Below are 25,071 nucleotides of genomic sequence, written 5' to 3' on the forward strand. Positions count from 1 at the left end.
TAAAGTATTAATTATTATTATTATTATTAATTAATTATTATTATATTGGTGTCTCCCACTTGACGCAAGAGGAGTCAAACCTTTCAGTTCAGCGTAGAGGATCCAGTAAAAGTCAAGAGCTTCAACTCAATCACGGTTGATGTAACGATTCTGCTACAAGCTTGAATTTTTTAGGCAACTTTTTGAAAACTAAAGGACATCTGTAGATCCAGCATTTTTGCTCTTCAGCATTGGTTTGCTAGTAAATTTGACAGTTTTACACACTGTAAAAATGTATGTGTTTGATTTATGCTACAAATGCTGAAATAAGTATAAGCATAACATATTATGCCTTAGCCACAAGGGGTAGATACAGGTTTTCTTTTGGCCGTAAAATGAGTGACTCTGTACTGGACATGCAGGAGGTCCACGAAATATCAAGGTTGTAGACCGCTCGTGAGGCCATAGATCATGCACATTTTTTTGACGGGCGTGCTGCAGACGAGAGGACGTAGTAAACACTTATACAACATGTAAGGGGGAAGTGGGCTAGACCCTTAATGAGAACTAGACCGAGCAACTCTTTCTTCCGCTTGCGTTCCAAATTGAAAGTACCCGCTGGTCCCAAAAAGCCAAACTCTCACAGACTTCTATAGAGAAATAAACAACTATTACACAGTCATTATATTAGTCACATTAATCATTCTTGCTCTTTGGTACCATTTGTCAATATGTTCTTGCTAATCCTAAATTTTCCTTATGATATTTTTGCTGTAGTGTAAGTTAATCAAGATATAAACTGACCAATCAGATGCCTCAATGAGAGTAGGTGGCCTTGCGTCGAACGTTCAAAGCGTTTGAAAGATTCCTCTGAGACGACTTTCAGTGGAAGGGATGTGGCCTTCTAACAAGCTGATTGGAAAGAAGGGTTGGCACAGAAATGTAGACCCAGACCAACACGGACCAATCACGGCTTACTCAGGACGTCTCGCGACGAACATAAAAATGGTGACTGAATTGACTCCATCTTCTATGGTTGACGTCACACGCAATCCATCCAGTTATCGTATACAGTCAATGGGTTAGCCACATTTTTCAACCCTCCTCAGTCCATACCCCGTGTATAAGGTGAGTAAGGAGCCACTGTCTATACCTTATTAATGACTGGATGTGGCATAAGAGAACCGTATGACGGCATCACTTGTGTGTCATAAGTGTGTGTAAAACTTGAATTAGCCTCATAAATAAAAATTTAAAAATGGCGTATACTTGTATAGCGCTTTTCTACCTACAAGGCCCAAAGCGCTTTAAAGTCACAGTCCCATTCATCCATGCACACACACATTCACACACACACATTCACACACTGGTGGAGGCTCTGCTGCCAAACACTGGTGCCAACCTACCACCAGCGGCGAGGTGGGGTCCAGTGTCTTGCCCAAGGACACTGAATACTTCACGATACACTTATCACAGTCGCAACAATTGTACTTTCCATTTTCAGGACATTCCTTAAGTCAGGGGTTTCAAACTCCAGGCCTCGAGGGCTGCCCTCCGGCTGGTTTTCCAGAAACCTTGCCTTATCTGCTGCTAATTACTTGGATCAGGTGTGTTTAGCCAATAAGGAGTTTCAACGGCAGGTTGGTTGGAAAACATGTTGGACTCTGGCCCTCTAGGCCTTGATTCTGACACCCCTGTCTTAAGGTGTTTGCATGAGTCTCAAGGAAACTGCAAGACACACCTACTCTCCTTTTAAGATGTAGCCCCACCTGTCTACAACCCTCTATGGGCCTGGACAACCCAAAAGCCTGGAGCACCCATTCGTGTGTGTGACTAAGGCAAAAGGAAAATAGTCCTGATTGGGGCTTTAACATGCCATTCTTTCCTGTATTGCATAATAATGAAGTAACAAGCATTGAGATAAATTGGCTGCAACAAGTCAAACGCAAGTTTCACCTACTTGACTCCTTTTGGAGCTTTATAGCAACTCCACAGCCAAGAAGTTCTGAAGAATAAATATTTAGAAAAAGCAGGCGGGATGTGACTGCGAGCGCGATAGGAACTCCAAAGCGACCTGTGTGAGGGTTACTCTCCAGCTTATCTCCTATTGGGACATATTTATAAACTGAGTTGGCGTTTGCAGTGAACCACGTCCAGCCTCTGCACCATAACTCGAAGTGGATTTGGTCTGCAGCGCCACATACTCCTCTGTGTGGAAACTTTGAACGGCTTTGCAGGGCGTGTAGACAGCTGGTCCTTGGTTTGTTATGCACAAATGCTGTACATTCTAGTTTTATTGAGGCTGTGTTTAACTTTTAGCTCTGTATTTAGGCAGAATTTTACGTCATAGCAAGGTTTTTAATGGGAATTATGTTTATGGAAAAAAACGCTTTCTACTTCTTTCCATTAGGGTTTTACTGCCTCTATAGCTATGAAAGATTCTTATGTTTCCATGAAATATATGTAAATAAAACATGTACAGCTGGATCTATAATTGGTATATGTGGTGATTGTAAAAGACTACATCACTTTCTTTTCAAGCAAATTGGATCAAGGATGCAATGCAATTTTGTTTTTATCTGAAGCAGATGATACTTCAGGCAAAGTTTAAATAATACTTTAACTTTTATCTTTAATGTGATTCAATAGCCTTTCATTGAAACACGATAGATTTATTGTAAATTTCATGGAACAAACATTTCACCCAATCCCAAAGCAAGTTTTTGGCAAACAGTAGTTTTTATTTTCTTGGATTTGAAGTAAATTATTTTCTGTTTTGTGGCTGTCATTACATGGGTCGCTGTTAATGCTCCATCTCAGCCATCACCCATCCCCCTGCAGGACAGCAGACCCCATAACTCCTCCAACCCCCTGCTCCGTTGCATTCCAGATGGCCAGATGGTGTCTGCTCTCCACAGTGGACACCGGAGAGCTAAGAGGGAAAAACCCCACCAGCAGGATCCTGTGGATGAGACATTCCACCCTGCTGATTTCACCCCTCCTTGTTTGGCCCTCCTCTATCTCTGGTCTCTCCATTCTGTATTTATGAGGAGTCAATGTGGGAATGAAAGGTGTTTATAAGATGGACTGGTAAAATGTTCTACTAGTCTCCTGGAGATGACAGCTTTGTAGATATTCTGAAGTGAATTTTGAGGAGAAAAATGATCAGGAATTGGGAATTTTTAAAACGGCTAATGCTGGTGCATTGATAACAGACATGTACCAATAATTTGTGTCAAAAACAAAGACTAACACAGAGACTCAATTAGTTCTAGTGTGTCTTCACAACATGCTTTTTGTACTTTGATCATGTACGTTTGACCTCAAGCCACAGTTTGTTGATGGCCATTGCTCCGTTCTTAGTTACAGAACGCTTGATCTGCTTGCAGAGTCGTGCCTTGGCACCCACTATAAGTATGATCGTGTTTTAAGCGTGTAATGTGACAAGAGTACTTTACGGTACGACTATACGTTGTAATCCATGACCAGTCTTTGGAAAGCCCCAGGCTATGTGATCATTTGAAGTGTAACAACAACAAAAAAACACGCAAGTAGCAACAAAGGGATCCATCCAGTCTGAAGCTGGAGATAGGTATCAAACGAGTTTGAGATAAATAGACCATTAATAAGCGAATGTTGGTGTTGTAAAAAAAACATACACTTGGTGTTCCTTGTAAGTGTGTTCAGGAATGAAAAGGAAAGAAAAAGTTACTTCTGTGAATTAAAAAGCATGCTATCCTTACTAACTACCAAATCCGAGTCCTTTCGTAGTCAAAGTTCCTCCTAGTTTAACTAGGAACACGCATTCAATGGCCCCACGTTTTGTACTTGCAGCCCAAAATGGTCTGAAAAACTTGTGTAGCTATGCCTAAAAGCAAGAGTTTTGAACGCAAAACCCTGAAACACACGTTTATGTACGTTTACATAGACTTTCCATTGGAAGTTAGCGCTTGAATGCATGTTGCTGAGGTAGTGTGAACGTAGCTTTGGAGTAACCGGTCTTGTTACCGAGAAGGAGGGTCTAAGGGCAGGTAGGCCCAGTTTAGCTTACTCTGTTCAACTTAGTGTAGCAATTATCTGCTGTATTTTATAACATATTTTAGGGCTGCACTATATGAGGTAAACTCGCAAAATGCAACATTAGTGAGCAATATTGACCGGCTAACTCCTTTATTTTGTTTTGTGTTTTTGCAACAATTATGACATCTAGCTATCCTCTGAACCTGCGGAATCAATCTATTATTGGCCAAAGGTCGAGCACATCCTGAACAGGTCAACGAAGATCACGGTTCACATAAAGTAATGTGCATTAGCTGTATCTTCTACAACACTAAAACAACGCTGGGCTTGTAGGATTTTTCTAACATCAAAATATCAAATGTATGGTGTCTCTGCCTTCATGTGGCTCCTATATAAAGATCTGTAAACCCATCTAATATACTGTAACCACGTGTTTGATTGGCAAACTGCAGCAGCTCTTGGGTTACTGGTTTTGTACCATGTACAGGTGGCTACACTTTCAGTTAGTCATTGATTCAATTCCTGTATAATTTTAAAAAAAAACAGCTGCATCAGTTCAAAATGGAAAGGAAATGACAGTTTTAAATGGAAACATACTTTTTTGTTGTTAAAGCAGGAAAGTTCCTAATACTGGTTGGTCTGGTAGACTTCATCCGGAGCTGTGCAAGCACTAATGTTGGCTGAGGTTTTCTGCAAATGGGCTGGACTTGGATCCATAAACTCCTTCTATCTCAATGCCTCTGACTGCTGCTTTGCTGCACACAGTGAGCACTCACGCCTGCATAAATCAGTGTTGACAACAGTGTGTTGTAGGGTTTTTTTGGGGAGTTTCCTGTACATTTAATGTTTCCTTTGAATCCAGAAACTGGTAAGCCGGAAAACCAGCAAAGAGCAGGTTTGTATAAATAGGAAAACACGTGTGCTCTCCTGTGTTTACCTTTTTTATAGCTTTTTTTTTTCTTTTCTCTGGGCAGAAGAGGGATCCCAGTTAATTCAAAGCTTTATAAACAGTTCCAGTAGAGCAAAAAGCAGACATGAATACCCCAAGCGTGTTATGGTTATGTCAGCTGCCTTTGGGTGAGTGGCCACAGTCAACAGGGTTTCTGGTAAAAGGGATTTAAGGGAGTTTGTGTCTGCGAGATAGAAAGGGAAGAGAGGGGAGGGAGAGGGATTAGACTAGAGCCCAGTTTATGCCCCCCACCCACCTCCTTTTCTTTCTTTCTTTTTCCTTGGCAGCAACTTGCTTCTTTCCTCCATAAAACCAGAGCAGAGCTGCTTCACACCCTGGAACCGCTTGCCCTACAAAGCCATCACATCCACCCCCACAAAGCCCTGCTTTTTGTTTCCCATCTCACTTTCTTTTTCTCTGACCTCTGCAGAACAATTTGCAGGAAGTACCATGTTTTTCCTCCGACCCCTTGCTATCCTTTCCTTTTCAGCCTGCACTTCCACTCTTAGCCTTCCTCTGTTGCTGAGTCCCTGCCACCCCTACTTTTCCTCCTGCCCTATCAGCTTGAAGAGTTGAGTCATGCGAGTGGGCCGCCTGTGTCATGTTGGATCATCCTTTGAAGTCGTCCATTAGTGCAGACACTGCTTTTTTTTTTTTTTCTCCTGAAGGATGAAGTGTTGTAAGCCCAACGATTAAAACTTCGCTCTGCCGTCGGTTAGAGGCCGCACGCTTAAACCTCCTTTAGTGCTTTTTAATCAGAAACATGCTCGCCACTCATTATGTGGGGGCCTGTTTGTTTGAGGTTGAGCTATAGAGAAGTGGGACACATCAGCCCCACCCCCCACCCCCCGCTCAACAAATTAGTTTTAAGCCAGTATTTGATTTGGGGCAGTTAAACTGGTATTATCGTAATAAACTTCAGGGACTTCTGTTCAGGTAGATCAGAGTGGGGCATCATGCATAAAGATGCACGCCATTTTTGTCGTTTAGATACTATACCGCTTGCAAGTACGGGTATCAGCGGCATCACAGTTTATTTGGAAATGTGATTTCTGATAATATATAGTCAGTTGGGTCATCGCATTGAGGTGCCGTTTTGACCCTTTTTCTTGAAATCCAGTTGTTTGCAGCACTCACTGACTGACTGTATATAGGAGCTGGACATATTAACACCCCCCGTCGTGTTCCAAATACATAATACCTGATGGTTCCAAGAAGATCTTTTTGTCAGTATTGGTCTGAATAACCATTTTTCCTCCCAGTTAAGAAATCCAAGACTATTCTTCATTCTTCTTTTTGTCTCACAGACATCTCATCTACTATAAAGCAAACCATTTTTTTGCATGGCGTGATGGATGCATAAATTAAGACAAATTCACAACAAGATGTCCTTTTCTCCCATCATGCATTTCCTGTGAAGATTATTCATACTTTTTATACATCTCATACCCAACAATACAACTGTTGTCAACAGCAAATGACTAAAATTCCACCAAGCTTCCGCTTGATTGAAAAGCAGACTTTTTTATTTATTCCATTCACAAGGTGAAGTCGTTTTTGCAGTTGTTAAAGTATCTGTCAGATTCATTTTTAACCAAACGAGTGTGGTTTTCCTTTCAGACAAAGTCAAAATAGTACTTGTGTAATTGAATTTGACTGTAGAAAATCTGCAGGAATGCTGCAAACAAAAAGGACATTCTTCTCATAAAGGCTTTCAAACAAACATTTTAACCCCAAACCTCATCCTCAAACTGTCATGACTGTAACTTCTGTGTTGTGTTGCATGTTTTTGAGGGAGTTGTTTTTTTTCATCCATGTCGCAAGTTCAGAATTCTTATTGGGCAACGTGTGCATAAGCACATTACTAATCTTTGGCAAGAACTAGATATTCAAAACTATGAACAGGACATTATTGTTAGAAGAATTAACTAGTCATTCAAAACTGTTAACACAATTATAATAATTTCTTACTCTTTTGAACGTTTGTCAGTAACTTCCACTGTAATTTGTTTTTATTAAAAACATTGGGCACGGTCAGGAAGTGACATATTTAACCAGATCTTCCTCTTGTATCCTGTAATGGCTCATAGAAGAGCAAAAGAGGAATAAAACCAGCTTTTAGTTAAATCCCATCATTGTAAACTGATACTTTGGTATGAAATAAATGCACCCATTTGAACTGACTGTAACTTAAACAACAACACATAGCAAAAGCGATAAGACTGAAGTTCTAAGATGTTTTGTCAATGTGACCTTTGTGATTTAGCGTAAAGCTGAGGAACAATCCAGCTGAACCCGCACGTACACCATCTCTGATCAGATGCAGGTGGTAGTTTTCCTTTCAAAACCAGGGGGGGGGGGACAATTCATCTTTCATTGCTATCTCCAACCAGTTATACCCGTCATAAATAACAGTCAGTAGAGAGGGACACTGTGGGGGTTTTGGAGGTGAGCACCATCTAGTAAAGATAAGCCTTCATATTTGCTGCTAATATTTATCAAATGACTCAACACTGTGCTTTCAGCCTCCCCTTGTTGCTTAACAAAACAGTGACAGCTTCCAAACAAGGTACCCTTGATGGGTCCACATGGACGTGTCTAACTACACTGCAGCGCTCCTTTTATAGGTAAAGACCCTGATGATTATGTAAGGGTGTCCATAGTCCTGAATCAGCATCCAAGCGTCCTTTTTGCTTCCCCGAATGGTGTTGCCCTGGATCAAGTGCAACTGTTAACATTTTATTATAAATATTTTAAAGCATTTTTGTTTCATTTCAAATTAAAGTACATCTTAAAGTGCAACAATGTTTTTATTTTTATGGCCATTGGACTCTAAAACCTTAGACTCCCTAATAGAAAAGATTGTGCCAGCAAGTGTGGGACATTATGGCTTTTGTATTATTCAGTTTCAATAGTTTACACTGAAAAGCCCATGCATGTTAGGGGCTTTTTATTTCAAAATAAAACATCTGTTTTTTTGTGTTTGTCAAAGGCAGAAAAATAATAGCATAGTAACTTTTCAGTTAAAAATAATTGTTTTGTTACATAAAACGGTAAATTATGTGTACTTATAGCACAGGCCCAAAGCACTTTCCAGTCACAGTCCTATTGTTCCATGCATGCACACACATTTACACACTTTATGGCACCAACGTGTAACACCTAAGAGTGTCATGAGGTTAAATGTCTTGCCTAAGGACACAAAAACAGGAACCAAACCTGTGAACCTCTGATCCGAAGTGTTTTCTCAAACTGAGGACTCTGGCCCTTCAGTGTGTCAGTAAACATGGTTTTAATAATCAAAGAATGGACGTTCACACACTTCGCCACTCAAATGCAGACATTTGCAATATTAGGTTTTGTGACATCAAAGCTGTGCTTTCTTTTAGGTTGAGCCAAGAGAGCAGGGCTTGTCTGAATTTATAGAGCAGCAGATACACTACTGCTTTGTTAAGGTAGAAGTCTACATCAGTGGTACATGCGTAAAAAGTCTGTTAGACATGTGTGGAACGGTCATGGAAATCCACACATTAGTGTATGAATCTAGCAAAAGTCAGGCACACTTGCGTAAGTTTTGCATAAAACTGACGTATAAATTACGTAAATCTTAACACATTTGACCACCTTAAAACCAAATTCATGTAAAGAAACCCTCGACGGTTATCTCCGCACATCGACAAAAGACGAATGCAAAAAAAGACCAAAATTTCATACGTGGAAAATGCACAAAATGTACGTAGTGGCTGTGTGACACGGCCTTTCCTTCAGCTCGGACATGCTCATGTCACGGTGCAGGGAAAGGCTCGAGAGCCGGTAGGACCCAGACGCAGAGACGGGAGGCCAACGGGTTCAGGACTAGAGGGTTTAATGTCCAACAAACAAAAGGCGCTGCAGAGCAGGATGACAAAAGCAAAAACAAAACTCACTGTGGCGTGGCATGAAACAAGGAACATGGCATGAAGACGTGAACACCGAGACAAAGGCTAATGGACCAACACAGGAGGAAGGCAGAGACAAGACTTGAATACAGGCAGGGCAGACAAGACACAGGTGAAAACGATTAGGGCAGATGGGGACCAAAGGAAGTAAAACTCAAGAAACAAGACAAGACAGGAAACCTTTCAAAATAAAACAGGAAACAGAACCAAACAAGACAGAACAAGAACTAAAACGAAAAACAAGACGCATCAAACTCCAAACCATGACGGCTCATTTCCAATTAATTTTGTCTTGGAGGTTATTAAAATAATGTTCATTCAATCAACTTTTATTTTTTACGTTAAATATGACATCACCCATTTGCCAAAGTAAATAATGAATAAATATGAATATTTATCGAAGACCATTTATGTATCCACTGCGTTTTGACAATGAAAACGTAGATAATTTCTTAAAAATATATTTACTTACATTTTTTTTGAAATAGTACTTGTTCAAACGCAAGGCATTGTGGTCTACATTCACCAGTGAATACTCTAGTGAGTATCGATGCACACTAGTTTTTCGCAGATTTCCAGTGCACTGGATTTGGGAATTGTAGATTCAGCCCCCCAAAACGTCAAATGCTCTATATAGTGCACTAAGAGAGAAGTGAATTTGGAAACAGCCAAACTATCCAGAATTTGTGGGGGGGTTTTTTTATGTGTTCCACTATTCCCTGTGGATTAGTACCGTACTTATGTGCTCTTTAATTGCATGATTCCAAAGAACTACGCGTTAAAAGGGAGGGGGGAAAAAAGTACTTTCCTTGGCTTTTTTTAAGGACCATAAGCATACTTTTGAGGTGAGAAATGTCTGTGGAAAAGCCCCAGTTTTCAATGTGTGAAGTGGTCAGAAAATGATGATGATTGGTGTTGTCGGATGCATTTAAGTGAGTGCAGTTTTTCTTTCATCCAAGTCGTTTGTGCTTTTGTGCGCTCAAAGCTTAGAGGGTAAAATCGACCTCAGCTCTGCTTCAAATCTTTCTGCTTTCTGAGTTGAACTCAGTGGAATTGGAAAAGAAACAGGAGATTGCTGTTTTAGTCAAAGAATCAAAGCGTCAATGGAACAACTTTCAATTGTTAAGAGACCTTATAACAACTTTCTGTAAGGATTTGCACCATACAAAAAACTTCTGAGTCTAAAATTAATTAAAAAGTCCCATAATGTTTTTTTTTTTTGTTTTTTTGCAATTTCTTTATATGCTTTCTTTTTCATTGTTCAATTAAGAGTTTTTCTGCTGAGGTCAGCTGTTTTTGAGTTGGCTGACTTCATTTTTACACAAGTGTTGAGATTAAAAGATTGGCCAGATTTCCTTAAAAGTTACGGGGAAAAAAAGTTTGTTTTTCTATGAGTCACTCATAAGAAACTGTTGTGCAATGATGTAGTCATGATGTTTCTTTTTATTTGCAGCCCTGCGATGCTTTTGATGTGACGTGCAGCCATCAGCAATCAACAAAAACGGCGTGGAGACCATATCAGTTGTAGAAATCCCTCTGGGCTCTTTCACTTGAACACAGCTGGTCTGCAGAATGGATGGAGTAGAAAGTTTGCAGAACTCTGCAGAAACCAAAGCTGAGCGAATCGCTCGCTACAAGGCGGATCGAAAAAGGGAGCTGGCTGAGCGCTATGGCAACACAGACGAATTCACCTCCAAATATGTCCGAAGGGACAAAAAGATCCAGGAGCCAACTGAAGCAGTGTCTTCAGCAGCCAAAGAGAACAACAAAAACCAAGACGGACCAGAGAAAGAATGTATCGTAAGGAGCCGCAGGAATAAAGAATCAGAAACTGTGGGGGATGCTGGTGATGTACCTGTTCGGGAAATAATCTCTGCTTCTTCTTACAATATGGAGTCTGGTTCATCCACAAAACTTTCTTCTCATTTGAGGTGAGTTTTGTATACATTCTCACTGGTTTGAAACACTTTATATCCTTCAAGTAATGGTACGAAACTAAACATCATCAACTTGGGTCACTCCAGTGAAAGCTGATTCACAGAAAAGCAGTAGTCCCGAACCCCCAAGGAATAGGTACTGGGGGAAAAAAAAGATGACCTAAATGTTTGTTTCCTTCATAAACTCTGAAGAACATGCTATTTTTGGAAAACTGGATTCGACCTCTTCTTGATGTATGTCAAGTCGCACGGTCACGTGTCGAAAACACAACAGCTCCTTTCTTAATGTGGCTGCGCTGAATAAATTAAAACCCACTGGCTAGCAACAACAACAACGTGACCGTGCGACTTGACATACATCAAGAAAAAGTCGAATGTGAGAGGTAGAGAGGAAATGGAATAAAAACCTTTTTGATTTATTTGGACAGTAGTTCGTCCAACTAATATTAAGCAACCGGCTGTCTAATGTTACGAGGATGCTGCTAATAAAGTTGATCAAACAGTAGATTCACTTTTATAATTGTATTTAGAAAAAAATAATTTTAGTGACTGTTTTTCTTTTTTTGTTTGTCCATTCCACCTTAAAAGTCGAACGAAGCCAAAACTGGGGTCTGATTCTTTTTCTTTAATTTTTATTTATTTATTTGTTTGTTTTTTCGAAGGGCCTATATCATGCAAAATCAACTTTTTGAGCTTTTAAATGTATTATATATGTACTATAATGTTCATTCTGACAAAAAGCAACCTCAAAGCAGTATTTTTTTATCTATTCACATTTCTGAGAACTTCTCTAAAAACCTCCCAATCCATGAAAACAAGCGGACTCTCACATTGTGATGTCACACAGTGAAGAACAGCCCCTTCCAGGAGGAGTCTGCACTGCCGGCACCACCCCCAGGCTTACACACACATCCACCCACTTTCTCCGTGGAGTTTAGAGGTTATCGGCAAAAGCTTTCCTTTTATATGCACATCCATCTCTGCAAAAATTCGGATGTTTGTTTTCGTGGGCGAAATGCAGACCTAGGTTGACATCATAAAATGGGCGGCCCCCACACGGAGCAAAAGGGCGGTGCCTCAGAGATCGCGTCGTTTTACTTCGGGGTAGAAAAAACAAGCTGGAAATATAACTTGTATTTCATAAAAATATTGTTCTTAAGTGTGCTAACTGTAATATATTATCATTAATATGGATATAGTTTACTCTGAAGGGCTTAAGAAAAATCATGATATAGGCCCTTTAACCTCCATTTTGGCCGTCATTGTTTAGGGGGGATCTATATGACATTTTAAGGCTTCATACACAACAGGTAATGTACAAATACATTTTAAACCAGCTGCAGATTTTTACAGAGGATGAAGATAAACGTTACCCTCTAAAAGGGAACCTGAGGGCATAAAAAAATTGGATGCTTACTTCAGCCAGTCTGTGAAAATATTGTCTGACTTTAACCGCTCCACGGCCTGAAATAGGTTGGGGACCATTGCTCTACAGGACACATGAAATGAAAAAATCCTTGTGTTATCCCTTTGTCAGGATTAGTCTAAAGAGTTACAGTCATAAACACGGATGGAGAGATGGCTTGACCTTTTAAGGAAATTCTTCGTGGTCCTTTCAGATAAATAGGACTACAAGGGTTTGTTGTTGTTCAAACAAAGGCCCACATGAGCAGCACCTAACCATGTTCCCTGATAACAAGCCGTGACTGTCAGGGCGAGGTGAAAGACTTCAACCATCCTTTACTGACAAATGCATTCACGGGGAGGAACGTGTCCACTCAAACCCCCCTGAGCTGTAATCAAGCAGAGAATTGTGCCGGAGGCACATAACTAGACAAGTCTGCTCCTGAAGAAGCTAGAAACAGGGAGATGCGTGTGGAGGGGGGCGGGTTCTAATGAACGGAGTTGAGATAACGTCAAAAATTTGAGGCTTGTAGGCATCCAGCTGAGCCAGGTTTTTGTGGTTGTTGCCCAGTCAAGTGAGATGTGAAGATACTTGTTAGGAATAGATTGTATCAATAGAACCTTTTGTAGATCTCTGCAGAAACATTGCTTATTAACATTGAGAAATACAGGAAACATTCCTAGGTATTTTCCAGTTACTAACACCCAACAGTTGTTTGATCTGCAAGAAAAGTACAGTTTTGGTGGTCCCAAATTTACAGTTGGGTCCACCATAGGTGACTGAATATAATAATCTATTATAATCTAACATAATTAATTATCTTAAAACGGCTAATTCAGCAAAAAATAAACGGCTTACAGCAACTATAAACTCTTACTCTCACCAAACGTCAACACATCTTCACCTCCAAACCTGCGCCTCATGCTACGTTCACACCGGGCATATGTGACCCGCGTTCAAGAATTTACATTGAAAGAGTTCGCTTGAATGCCTGTTTCCTGAGGCTGATGTGTAGGTAGCTTCATAGTGGTGAAAAACAAAAATTACATTTTCAACTTGAGTGCATAAAAACCCTCCTAAAGCTATCTTAAGAGAGACGACTGTTTGCCTCACGAATAGCATAAAGGAAATTGGAGCTCTGGCGTCAAATAGATATTAAAAACTGTCATTGTTATCCGTCTCACCCTGGTCTCCTTCACTGATATAATTCCAGTTGAAGGATGGTATTCTTTTTGTATCAGTAAAGAAAACGCTTGGAAAGGTGGGTTTACTTTCTGCAGTTTCTTTTACATAACTTGAATGTGACTTTTAGTCATAAAAGTGTTTGCAGTCTGAATCTCTGAACCAACAATTTGTGCTTCTTGCTTAACGGGCTTTGCCAACTTTGGAGGATAGAGAGCAAACAGGAAACTACGAGAACAGGAAACCGCTTCTAATTACTTGTTGTTTAAGATAACAAGTAACTGTAAATAAGTAATAAGGGTTTCCCATATACAACTTTTTATTTTTAGAATGAAGTTTGATCGCTAGCGGAGTTCAGTCTATATTACCAGACTTGTTTTTCTTCGAAGGTTCAAGCTAAGAGATTTTGAACGAGAGAAAAGCGTGAAAATATTTTTCTGATATAAATGAGTAACATCTGTATTAAGAGGGTTTAGAGCCTTAAAAGATAATAATAAAAAAGAAAGATGACTACTTCCCAGCTTTCACCTATTGCAGGTTATTTTTAGAACGTAATTACCGCGATAAAATATCGACCCGTGAATTCAAATTTTCCTTTTTGTCAAGTTTTGCAATGGTGATAGGGACAAATTACTTTTCTGCAAGAATGTTTTTAACCTTTTAGTTTTACTTCTGAGGTTTGGCTTTATTTAGGTATTTAGTCCAACCAGTAATGTGTAAAATAACCACAGCATTTAAAGTGGAGTAGGCGAATGTGGTCAATACTAGTCTAAATCCGTGTTTCTCAACCCTTGGGAACGCTGTCCTGCATGTTTTCCATGTTGCACACCTCACTCAGGTGATCGTCAAGCTCTGCAAAAGCCCGATCCTGACAGTCATCAGAGGCAGGTTTGTTCTGAACAGAGACGGCTTGAAAAAATGCAGGCCAGTGATCCTCGGGGGAACACATGCCTGCTCTAAATGACCTTAAATGCCCCCTGATTTTGACAGTGAAGCTTTCCACTCACTGTCCCCTTCAGTGTGACCTTTGACCCCCTCCCAGATGTCTACTTTGGTTTCTCCTTTTTTTGTTAAAAGGTCTCTCCTGTTACATCATGGCTGTTACCCCACAGGCAGCTGCTGTCCACATCCATTTTTAACACCCATTACTTAGAGATGACCGCCCACCTTCAGGTCCAGCACAAGCATCTCAGCCACATCCTGCAGTCTTTCACTTCATAGCGCGTTTTTAGATGATGGATGAGTGAATGTGATAGTCACACTTGTTTGTTTCTACTTGCAAAAAAGCATTTAATTTCTTTCTTTGTTTCACGATGTGACCTCATTTGTGTCTGCCTCTTTTTCTCTGCCAGGTTGATGGAAACACAAGAGCCTGAGGGTAAGACGAACCCTCCACTTTCTCTCTTAGATCATCTATTGTTCCACAAGCTGCTTCCTCATTCAAGAGCCGTCTATTACCCAGTCTGAAAGGAATAATGAGAACATTGCTGATGTCAGATCACCTACATTGTTTATTGATTTTGTCTTTTAATACACCTATGTAAAGGAGGAGTAAACTAAAGTAATGAGGTGACTAGCTTGGCTTAGTTTTCCTGATAAGGTTTTTTTTTTTTTTTTTTGCTTTGTTTTGTTTTTTATGACCTCCAGCCATAGTTCTTTTAAAAAAAATGAATCAGATAAGGGTTTTTTTGTGTGTGTGTCTTTATTGACTTTTGGCTTCAGTTCTATTTTCATTCAGTCCTTTGAGGCTCTCGATCTGCTCTGTGTGGTCTCTGACTGCAGGGTTATGAGCTGCACACATCGATATGTGGCTCAAGATGAAGCAAAAAAGGCTTTCTGATATTAATTTGATCATTATTATTTTACATCACAATTGCAATTTTAGTCTGGGGGAAAAATATAAAGACCCAACCATTCTTTTTTTCCATATGTTGTACGTTACGTACATACCGTACGTGTGACGAACATTCAGGAAGACGCTCAACAGGCATTCTTGAAAGGATTATTTTTAAACAGTTGTCGCTTCCGTGTTTTGGAAAGGACACCACCCCTACGTCAAAGTTAAACAAGTTTAACTTTGAACCCAGGTTCAATTGTCGCATCGTTTGTGCGTAGCGCCTGAAAACAGATGGAAAAAAACTTGCATACTGATGTTTGAACATGATATTTTGTACACAGAAGCCCGAAATACGCATATAAACACGTTTAAATAGACTTTTCACTGGAAGTGGCTGCTTGATCGAGTTTTTTGATGCCAGTGTGAACGTAGCGTCATGGTTGAGCATGGTTGTTGCTTCCACCATTTTTTTCCGATTGCTTCTTTTTTTGGAGCCGCAATAATTAAGATCATAGATTTTTCCCTTAAATGGGAAATCATAATTTTGTAATCTCTCTGTGGTTGTAAAGATTCAGCCGATCGAGGGATGATCTGGTGTAACATCAATTAACTGACAGCAAATTGTCTTATGTTGGGAAAAAAATCTCTTTCTAGGTTGAAAGTTCTTCAAATAAATTCTCAGCATGAAGGACCAGTCATGTAAAACGGATGCAGATACTTACAGAGTGAACTTTTAGCTCAAGTGGAGGGTTTTCCATCTCTTGACCTTTTTTTCTTGTAGTTTTGACTTTTGGTTGGCGATTATGTCAATGTAAAAGTCTTGGAATGAGCTCAAAATTACGAGTGCTGTCTGAGTGGAGTCATGAGGCTGCGATCCTTAACGTTTTATCATCTGGACTGAGCAGCAGAAGAGTTGAGAAAAATAAATCAAACTAGAATATTTTTTTTTCCCCTTCCATGGAAAACTCTTAGTTTCTCAAAAAATATATTGCTTTTGGGGGCATTTTTTTCTTACAAACTGTTGATGAATGATGTTATGAACATACCAACAAACTCTTTTTTTATTTTCCTTCCTCACCCAAATGCACCTTTTTTTTCTGCATTTTTCTATCCTTCTTGGTTTGACCCCAGAGTGAGCATGTGTATGTCTTGGTTTCACTATTGGTAGTTTTGATTATTTTATTCTCTGTTATGTTTTTTTAATTATTAATATTCTTTTAGCTGATGAGAAGCCAATGGAGACTGCCAAGAAGAATGCAACATCTAAGTTGGATTTTAAGGTAAACTCTCTTCTTCATCTTCTTCCACGCTTGAACACCCAGATCTCCTGGCAAAGACTGCAGTTGGTCAAGGTTTCTACAATGTGCACGCAATTATTTTCATTTCACTCTGAATTCCTCGCTGCCTTTTCCAGTGCAGCTGGTGCTCCCCTTTTTTTTTTTTTAACAGTCTTCCGTGAAAATTTGCTCCATTACTTACAAATTGAGCCGTCGGTTGCAGAACGGAGCTTTCCTGTACGTGGATGGAAGCCCGGCCAAAGCTAAGACTTGAACTCACACAGTCGGTGGAGGTCATAAAACTGTTGTGGGAAGATTTTTTTCAAAATTAAAAGATAAGCTCAGGGACAGAAAACTTGAGAATGTTCCTGGTCCGATGTGAGGTCTTCTTGAGCGAGCTTCAAAATGAACCTTGAAACCGGGTTTTCCCAGGCTGCTTAAGTTTCAGAAGTGGTTGGGTTTCGTTATGTTTGATGTAAATAGCCGTTCAGTTTGGCTTTTACAGACCAGGAGCAGTGCCAAGCTCCAGCAAGTGAACCCAGATGGTTGCATGTTGCGCCATCCAAGTAAAGGATTCCCTAAAAGAACAATTTGTCTATCTGTTATTCCTGACTTTTAATGTTATTTTAAGGCATCTCATCTGCCTGTCAACTCCACAGACGAACAGCATGTCTCTGTCTTCACATTACCATTTATCCTTCATTTTTTTCTCTCCATAAAGCCAGTGGAGTGGAGTGACGTTATTGTATGTTTGCTGTCCAACACAGAGGGAGAGAATGAAATGTAATTGTGGAAACTTTTGGGAAGAAACAGCTGTTTTTACTGTGAATTCCCTGACTACACTTTCTGAATTTGAAAAAAAAAAAATGTCGTAGGCGTTTTAATCCTGCTGGGAGAAAAACAAGTTGCTTCAAAATCCCTTAGATTTCTGAGTCAAACTGAAGTTATGCAATTCTTAGAAAGGGTTTTATGAGTCTGAGTTTATCTTTAAAACATAAAATTGATGAATTCCCAAGGAGGAAAACTTAAGCAGTTAGAAATGACGTTACCATTATTACCAATGTGATCCAAATGTATAAAACGAAGGTTGTTTTTCCCTCAAATATGGAAAACATACACTTTACAGCAAGAGATCTCTAACCAAAGCAGCACAATCTATCACAGAGGAGGGTCCCCTATTAAATGCTCGTGAATTTTATTCCACAGCTGCTTTCCAGCTATTTTATTTTTGGCTCACAGTTGCACGTTGGAGCACCGACCTTTGCGCAGGGCTGCTGGAGCGCTGCAGGAGTCTGCCTAAGTGAAGGGGTGGAGCCCTATTTGTTCACTTCCTTAATCACCATATTGTTTACAGCCATGGAAGACTTCAACAGAATTTCCTTCAAGTGTAAGTGTAATCCAAAGCCAACCCATCTCTACTTTTAGGAACGGGAGAAAGCGGAGGATGGAAACCAGTGTCTTCATGATGAATTAAAGCTGTTTACCAGGGACAAAAAGGAAACTTCTGCTAGGTAAGCAACTCTAATTTGTTTTTTCTATACCCAGGGTGTCTTCAGGCTGTTTCGAACTGTTTCCTATTTGCTTAAAAATTTCTGGACGCTGCCACACCAAACCCTTTAAACTAGAAGGATCCACCTCGGAAATCGCTGAAACCCAAAAACTGCAAACCGGGCTGAAGTAATGGAACACTCCGATAATTATAGATCAATTGAAATGCTGCTGAACGTTGTAAACAGCTGAACCAGATAAACCTGCAGAGCTTGCACACATCTCCTAATTCATGCACACACATGGGCACGAACAGCGGGAGTCGTGCAGGCTGTATTCAGCACTCTAAAATGTGTATTTATGGGGCAGATTTTCTACATTAGCTTAAATTTCCTCCAGTCCTTCATGTCTGCTTGTGGATTGAATTAACCTTCATAATTAAGTTCAGATTCTTTGAAATTCATGTCACGATTCCTGTCTGGATTTGGTCTCTGACCTGAAGACCAAAACTTTGAAGGCAACACTCATTTTGAATACTAAAAATGTCAGCTGTGTTGCTCATACAAGAAGAAACAGTCGATTGAGAGAGGAATATAATGAATCTGAGGAATACTAACTCTTAAGATTCATAATCAGAATCACATAGGAGCTCCTTTAAACTGTGGCACTGCCTCAGTTCTTTGGCTCTGAGCTAAAAGGCTTTCTGCCATCCATTAGAGGGTTGTATGGAAACATTACAGCACTTTATGGATGCACATGTGAATTGTTTCATGATGCAATGACTATTGAATGGTCAATAAGTAAATAAAAAAAGCTTTTATATGTACAGTCCGTTTACTGCTAGCATATATTACAAAGTGCCTTCTATTACTCAGCTAAAACTATCTTAAAGGGCCTATTTCATACTTTTTCAAGCCTTTTAGAGTAAACTATTGCCATTATTGTCATGATCTTTTCACCTTTGGGACACTAAAGAACAGTTTTTTTTTCATGAAGAAGGATGGATGTACATATTGCGCATATAAAATGAAAGAGCTTTTGCCGATCACCGCTAGCTCCACAGAGAAAGTGGGGGTTTGTGTTAGCCTGGGGGCGGTGCTGACAGCGCTGACTCGTCCTGGAAGGGGCTGTTCTTCACTTTGTGACATCACAATGTGAGAACCCTCTCGTTTTGTGGATTGGGAGGGCGTGGTCCTCGAAGAGCAGGGTTTAAGTGGAATACTTAGAGATGTGTAATCAGATCAAAATTCCGCTTTATTTTTTAATTAATTTTTGTTATTATCTTAGTCTTAAGCCACATGATGTTACTCTGCAGGGACAGCCTGTTTTAAAAACATTGTAGTTGCAGTAAAATTCCTTCTGAACAAACGATGTTTTTTTTTTTTTTTAAGAAATGTAAAACATTTTTAAAAAAACATAGAAAATTATTAGCCTTTTATTTATATCTTTTTTAAGACTGCAAGACTGAGCATTAGGAAAATACCTGCACTTTAGACAGAAATGTGACCTAAAAATAACTTTTATGACACATTGAAGCACATTTTGCTTTTTACTCACCAACTGATATCTAGCAGTAAAAGCTATAAAAATATGTAAACATGCTACTGTGTACTTACGTTCTTTAACTTTGTACACAAGGTCTGTACCCTATTGCACATATTGCACCTAGAATTATCTTAATTGGTTAGTCTAAGGTTGTTTTTTTGTTTTTTTTCAATATTTAGTTGGTTTTATGGTCATGTCTTAAGGATAATTCTTAGCTGTTGCATTATGCAATAAAATTCTATATTAATATTCCTTCTTCAAATCGTGTTTTTAATTTGTTATTTTGGCATTTTTCTGATGATGGAAGACATTCATTTGAAAATTAAGCTCAAAATTATATTTCTGAGTATTGCTTTGCGACTGGCAGAACTACTGCCGCTCTGCAGAAACTATGTCCTAGAAAACAACAGTTTTTTTTAAAATTTAGGCTAAAAACAGCATAATCCTCATTAGAAGACCATGGGGAAGTCTTTTAAAATAGATCAAAAGATGATGACTTTAACACTTTAAAGGACAAATAATACCTCTGAAACACATATACATTTGTATAAACATAATATACACTTCCTTGGTTTTAGAAGTGCTGATTTCTGTAAAATCTCCAGTGGGTATTAATTTCCTCCTAGGAGAGCAAAGAGGGTTACTGCTTTCGTCTTTCCTTTTTTTTGTAGTTTTGGAATCATTTCATTTCTGTAATCCAGCTGTGATTTTATTTCAGTTTATCTACTGCAGATGTTGAAAAGGCAATGGAGGATTCTGCAGGGGAAACTTCCACAGATATCGAAAAAGCTGAAGCCTCTGCCAAAGAAAAGGTCAGTTTTCTTTTATATATTAAACCTAAAATTTTAGCAGGAGAGAAACAGACACAGTTATAAATGTTTCCTTGGCTAAATCATGAATCTGTAGATTTTTAAACTTTTTTTTTTTTTTTAAGGATTTTTGCTCTTCTTGAAGAGCCATGTTGATTTGGTCACATCCACTTCTCTGTTGACTTTTCTTTATCTGCTTCCGTTTAGTGTTTTAACTTTGAACTCACTAATTTTGAAGTGCAAATACAAACGCACTCTTCCTCACTTGCACAAAGCAACTGTAATCTTTACCGATCTCCATGTGATGAAATTATTACCGCCTAGACCTTTTTATACAGGCGTCGCAGTCTGGAGTTCATTAAAGCAAAGCACCTAGCCTACATGCCACCCTCACACTCTGCTAACCCCCAAAATCTGCTCCTGCACTTACACCAGCATGCCATCTTGCCCTTTGGTGGGTTTGTAAGCAACCTGGTGCTGCTGCTTTTCCATTTCTTTATTGATTACAATGAAAATATGCAGTCCGTGCACAATTATGATGTGTTTTTGTGATTTCAAATTGGCTGATTCATCTGATTTCTGCAGCTTCCCAGTTCCATCACAGACAGAGATGTTCCACTTGACCAGGAAAGAGGCGCCTCGCCGCCTCCCAGTCCTTCCCCTTTGTCCTCACTGCAGCACCAAGACTCTGGAGCTCAAGGCATCAGGGGGATTTTGAAGAAAAGCCGCTCCACCAGCGTGGAGTCCGACCAAAGTGAGGATTTCACATCTGAGCATGTGCAGTCCCAGCAGAGACGCATCAGCCTAAGTCAACTGGAGAGCGAGGAGGAGGAGGAAGAGGAGGAAGAAGAAGAAGAGGGGGAAGAGGAGACCAGTGGGGAAAGTGAAAAAGAGGATGAATCATTAATCGATGACCTTCCTGACGGTGGGGGCTTCAGCCGGGTCAGAGCGCCGAGGGACGGCAGCAGCAGCAGAGAGAGCTCCGAGGAGATGCGGAGCTCCGAGGAGATGAGGAGCACCTCGCCTGATGAGAGCCTGGAAAAGAGCTCTACCATGTCTGAAGACGTGGACGAGCTGGAAAACAGTCTGGAAGGAAGTATGGGCTCGTCACTTAAACAGAGGTCAGAACGAGTGCCAGGATGCATGGAGGGGGGAGGTTCATGGTTATTATTGTTCCAAAAGTTTGTTCAATTTGACAGACCTGCAAAAGTTGGCAATTAAAAAAAAATAAATTCCTTACATTATTTCAGTAAACCACAACACCTTCAGATGTTCCCACTAATCATGCTTCCTTTAAAGAATAGTTTTTTCATTCATCGTTTTATTCACTCCCAGGTCATTATTGTAAATAAGAACATCTTCTTAATTGCTTACCTGGTTAAATAAAAAAAAATCTATGACTTTTTTTCCCCAGACTGGCAGAGCTTTCTAGTGGAGAAGACGATGTAAGGGAGAAAAAAAGCAAGAAACCAAAATCGACTGAGCTTATCCAGACGCCGCTGGCTGACCGCTACAGCAAACTCCAGGACTCTGAAAATGCCTGGAAGAAGAAGGTTGGTGCAAGCAAACATTTGGGTTCTACTAGATAAATAAGCTCTCAATAAGAAAATAAAAAAGAGGAACTCAAATGTAATCAGAATTGCAACAAATATTTTAAAGGTTTAAAGATAAATCCCATTTAATAGAGTCTCAGTTTTCAGTTTTGAAGTGAAATTAGACTCATTTGAAGCTCAAATCTACTTTTTTCTTTTCTTTTTTGTATTATTTAGTGACAAGCATTTAAAGACCAAATGTTTTCAAAGCTGTACAGCTTGATGGCTCCAATTTAGCTCAAATTTAAGCTGGTCCATCACCTCCTGTGTTGTGTGGGGAGTCTATCTCATGGCCGTCAGTTAATTTGCATGTATTTGTGCTTCTTGAAACTTGTGTTTCATGTTTAGCTGTGGTCAAATAGAAAATGAGGCTTAGACCACTACTAAACTAATTCCTTCTGTATTTGTACTTCCTCTTTCCTAAATTAAAGAAAGGGTTCCTCCGTAAGCAGTGGAAGATTCTATTCAATGAAACATATGAACATGTGGGATTTCCCAGTGGTGCTGAGAATCACATGCTGTACAGTAGCTCATATCCTGGATTTTCCCAAAATTGGAAATCCAACACTCTACTATAGGATATGTCCAAAGTGAAATAAAAAAATCCAGAAATATGAACACTGAGATTTAACTGCAGTGGATTTAAACCAATCGACTTTCGGCCTGTCGGTATTGGATGAAGTGTGAAGCCAAACCAGAAATCCCCTAACCTTAAATCGACTTCACGTCTGGGAAAATGCGAGCCAAATCCTTAAAGATGATGTCACATAACATTTTTGCCAAATGTCTTCATTGTTATAAATCTGTCTTTGGGGATTTAGTGCTTTTTATTAAATTATTCAGGATTTAAGGCCAAGCTTTTGTCAGGGACATCGCACATTTTTCTTCCTATATGTCTGAGCGCGCTCCCTATGGATCATGGGTGTGGAGCATGCATCAGCTGTGGCTGCTACTGTGCAGAGCTGGGAGGTAAACTCCTCACGAATTTGGTTTAGCCAAATTTTTGTGGTTTTTATTCTTTGCCTCAGTGTGACCTATATACATTTTTTCTCAACAGCAGGCTGTTGTTTTTCATATTTCATTTGCACAATTAGAGCAGACGTTTTTGGTCTTCGCCTGAAAACGCAAAAGACCAGAGAAAGTGGTCATGATTACATCCAGATGCCTCCAGTTAATGCCGCGTCGACTTTCCGTAACGCCTGGTGTTGTAAAGTGATGCCGAGTCATAAATTTGATTTAAGGACGTCTGTGTTCCCTGACGGCAAGAGTCAAAAAGCAGTATCACCATTGAGCAGTACAAATACATCACAAAGTCTGACATGTATTTAGGGGGGAATTATGGAAAGATTACTTAATTAAAATGAGTTTCTTAAATACCTCAACTTTCAATCATTATTGTGTGCATTATGAATTAGAAAGTCTTTTCATCAAGTGTAATTCTGTATGATTGAAAATTTTTCTATAAAATTTGCTAAGGAAAAAAATGTAGTTAATGGCCCACTTTTTAAATTACAGTTATGCAGTTTTTAGCTCAAATCAGAAAGCCTGGGCGGGACCGTTGGTACGGAGCAACCCCGACTCCTTTACCCTCCATGTCGTAAAGCGGAGCAGGGAGAATGTTTTTACCTCACTAATAAGCTTTTTTACAAACAAAATGTTTTTGTCGGCTCCTAATTTGCAACAACTTGAATAAAGAAATGGCACAAAAGCATCTTAAAAACACCAATCGGACGGGTCTTTATATCAGATTAAGATAATGTGAATTTCTCTTTGTAAATGTGTTTCTAATGCACCTTCATCACCTGTTTAAATGACCCACCTCTGCATTAGTCCTCTAATCTCAATCTGGGTATCTCGCTGCTGGATTTGGGTAATAACCCTGCTACTTCCTCCTTCCTTCTCGTTCTCCTCCTTTATCCCTTATCTCTTAGTTCTTACTGTCCTCCCTGCTCCTATGGCTTCTGCAGACCCCCTCTCTCTGACTTTGACACCTGCCTGTCAACCTTTCCCTCTTCCTCCAGGTGAGTGTGTGTGTGTGTGTGTGCGTGTGTGTGTGTGTGTGTGTATACTCAGTTGCTGCTTCATGGTTTAACCCTTCCTCTTATTTTTCCTCTGCTGTGAAATCCGAGCCGTCCCTTTGGTTGCTGGTTCCCCTTAAATGGGTTTTGCTGGTCCGCAGCTGGTTCATATCTGTCAGTGGTTCAGCTGTGCTCACACTGAACAGTTATAAAAAAAATGTGTTTCCTGCAGTGGTTTGGGGGCCTCTTCTCTCTGGGGTCCTGTCAGGTGGAGGTATTTTCTTCTGCCTGATTGACTCTAGAGACAACTCTTTAGTAAAGAAAAATGACAACATGTACTTCTGCGTAGACAAATGCTCTGGTTGGGGCATTTTTAATCATCATTCTTTTGACTATTATGAATTAGATAAGAAAAATATGCATTAACAGAAATATGTCTCAAATGAGCAGATTTGCAGACTTACTTGAATGGTAGATGCCAGTCTTCTTGTATAACTGTGGGTCAGGATGTGGATGAAGTTGATCCCTGGTGTCTTGTTTTAAAGTCTGAGTGAAGGAAACTCCGACGTCAGCACCTCTCACAGCTTTGTAAAGCATTTACAGGCTGCACAGTTACCATGGTGCAGAAATCTGGTAAAATAAGCAAAAACCTGAGCTTTCATCTGATGTCAGGCAAATATTGGATCTCCAGTGGAATAGTTTGGATAATAAAGTGTATCAAATCTGTTTGAAGAGGCAGATGCAGGGAACAAAAAAAATCTGCCAAAATGGTTACTGTTTCAGGTTTTGAAGAGGCTAAAATGTGTTTTTTCTGTTTTGAATTTGAATTAGTTTTTACCTCCTGAAATAAGAAAAACTGAATTGAAAATGAAATTGAGACACTCCAAAATAAGTCAACACATTTAAAGTAAAACATCAAAACAGCTGATTTAAAAGTAAATCATCCACATTTGGGGTTAAAAAATGAAATGCATATCAAAAAGTTTTCCTACTTGGCTGTATTGTATCCTTTCTGAAACGAGCCTCTAGTGGTCATTTACGGAACTGCAACAATTGTACATCCTTGTTGACTTCAACAATTGCAATGTGGGGACT

At 39.7% G+C, this 25,071-nt stretch overlaps 1 protein-coding gene across 1 annotated transcript in view; it reads left to right on the forward strand.

The window, feature by feature from the left end:
• LOC101164848 (supervillin) overlaps positions 1 to 25,071 on the forward strand; it is a 38,535-nt gene that overhangs the window by 1,826 nt on the left and 11,638 nt on the right. Inside the window, exons 2-8 of the mRNA XM_020712239.1 lie at positions 10,340 to 10,817; positions 14,763 to 14,788; positions 16,469 to 16,527; positions 17,950 to 18,035; positions 20,276 to 20,369; positions 20,952 to 21,487; positions 21,781 to 21,919. Of these exons, the coding sequence (XP_020567898.1) occupies positions 10,459 to 10,817; positions 14,763 to 14,788; positions 16,469 to 16,527; positions 17,950 to 18,035; positions 20,276 to 20,369; positions 20,952 to 21,487; positions 21,781 to 21,919 (1,299 nt within the window). The 5' untranslated portion in view covers positions 10,340 to 10,458. The remainder of the gene's footprint in view (positions 1 to 10,339; positions 10,818 to 14,762; positions 14,789 to 16,468; positions 16,528 to 17,949; positions 18,036 to 20,275; positions 20,370 to 20,951; positions 21,488 to 21,780; positions 21,920 to 25,071) is intronic.

This window comes from Oryzias latipes, chromosome 19 (genome assembly GCF_002234675.1).
Source record: "Oryzias latipes chromosome 19, ASM223467v1".
Lineage (NCBI taxonomy): Eukaryota > Metazoa > Chordata > Actinopteri > Beloniformes > Adrianichthyidae > Oryzias > Oryzias latipes.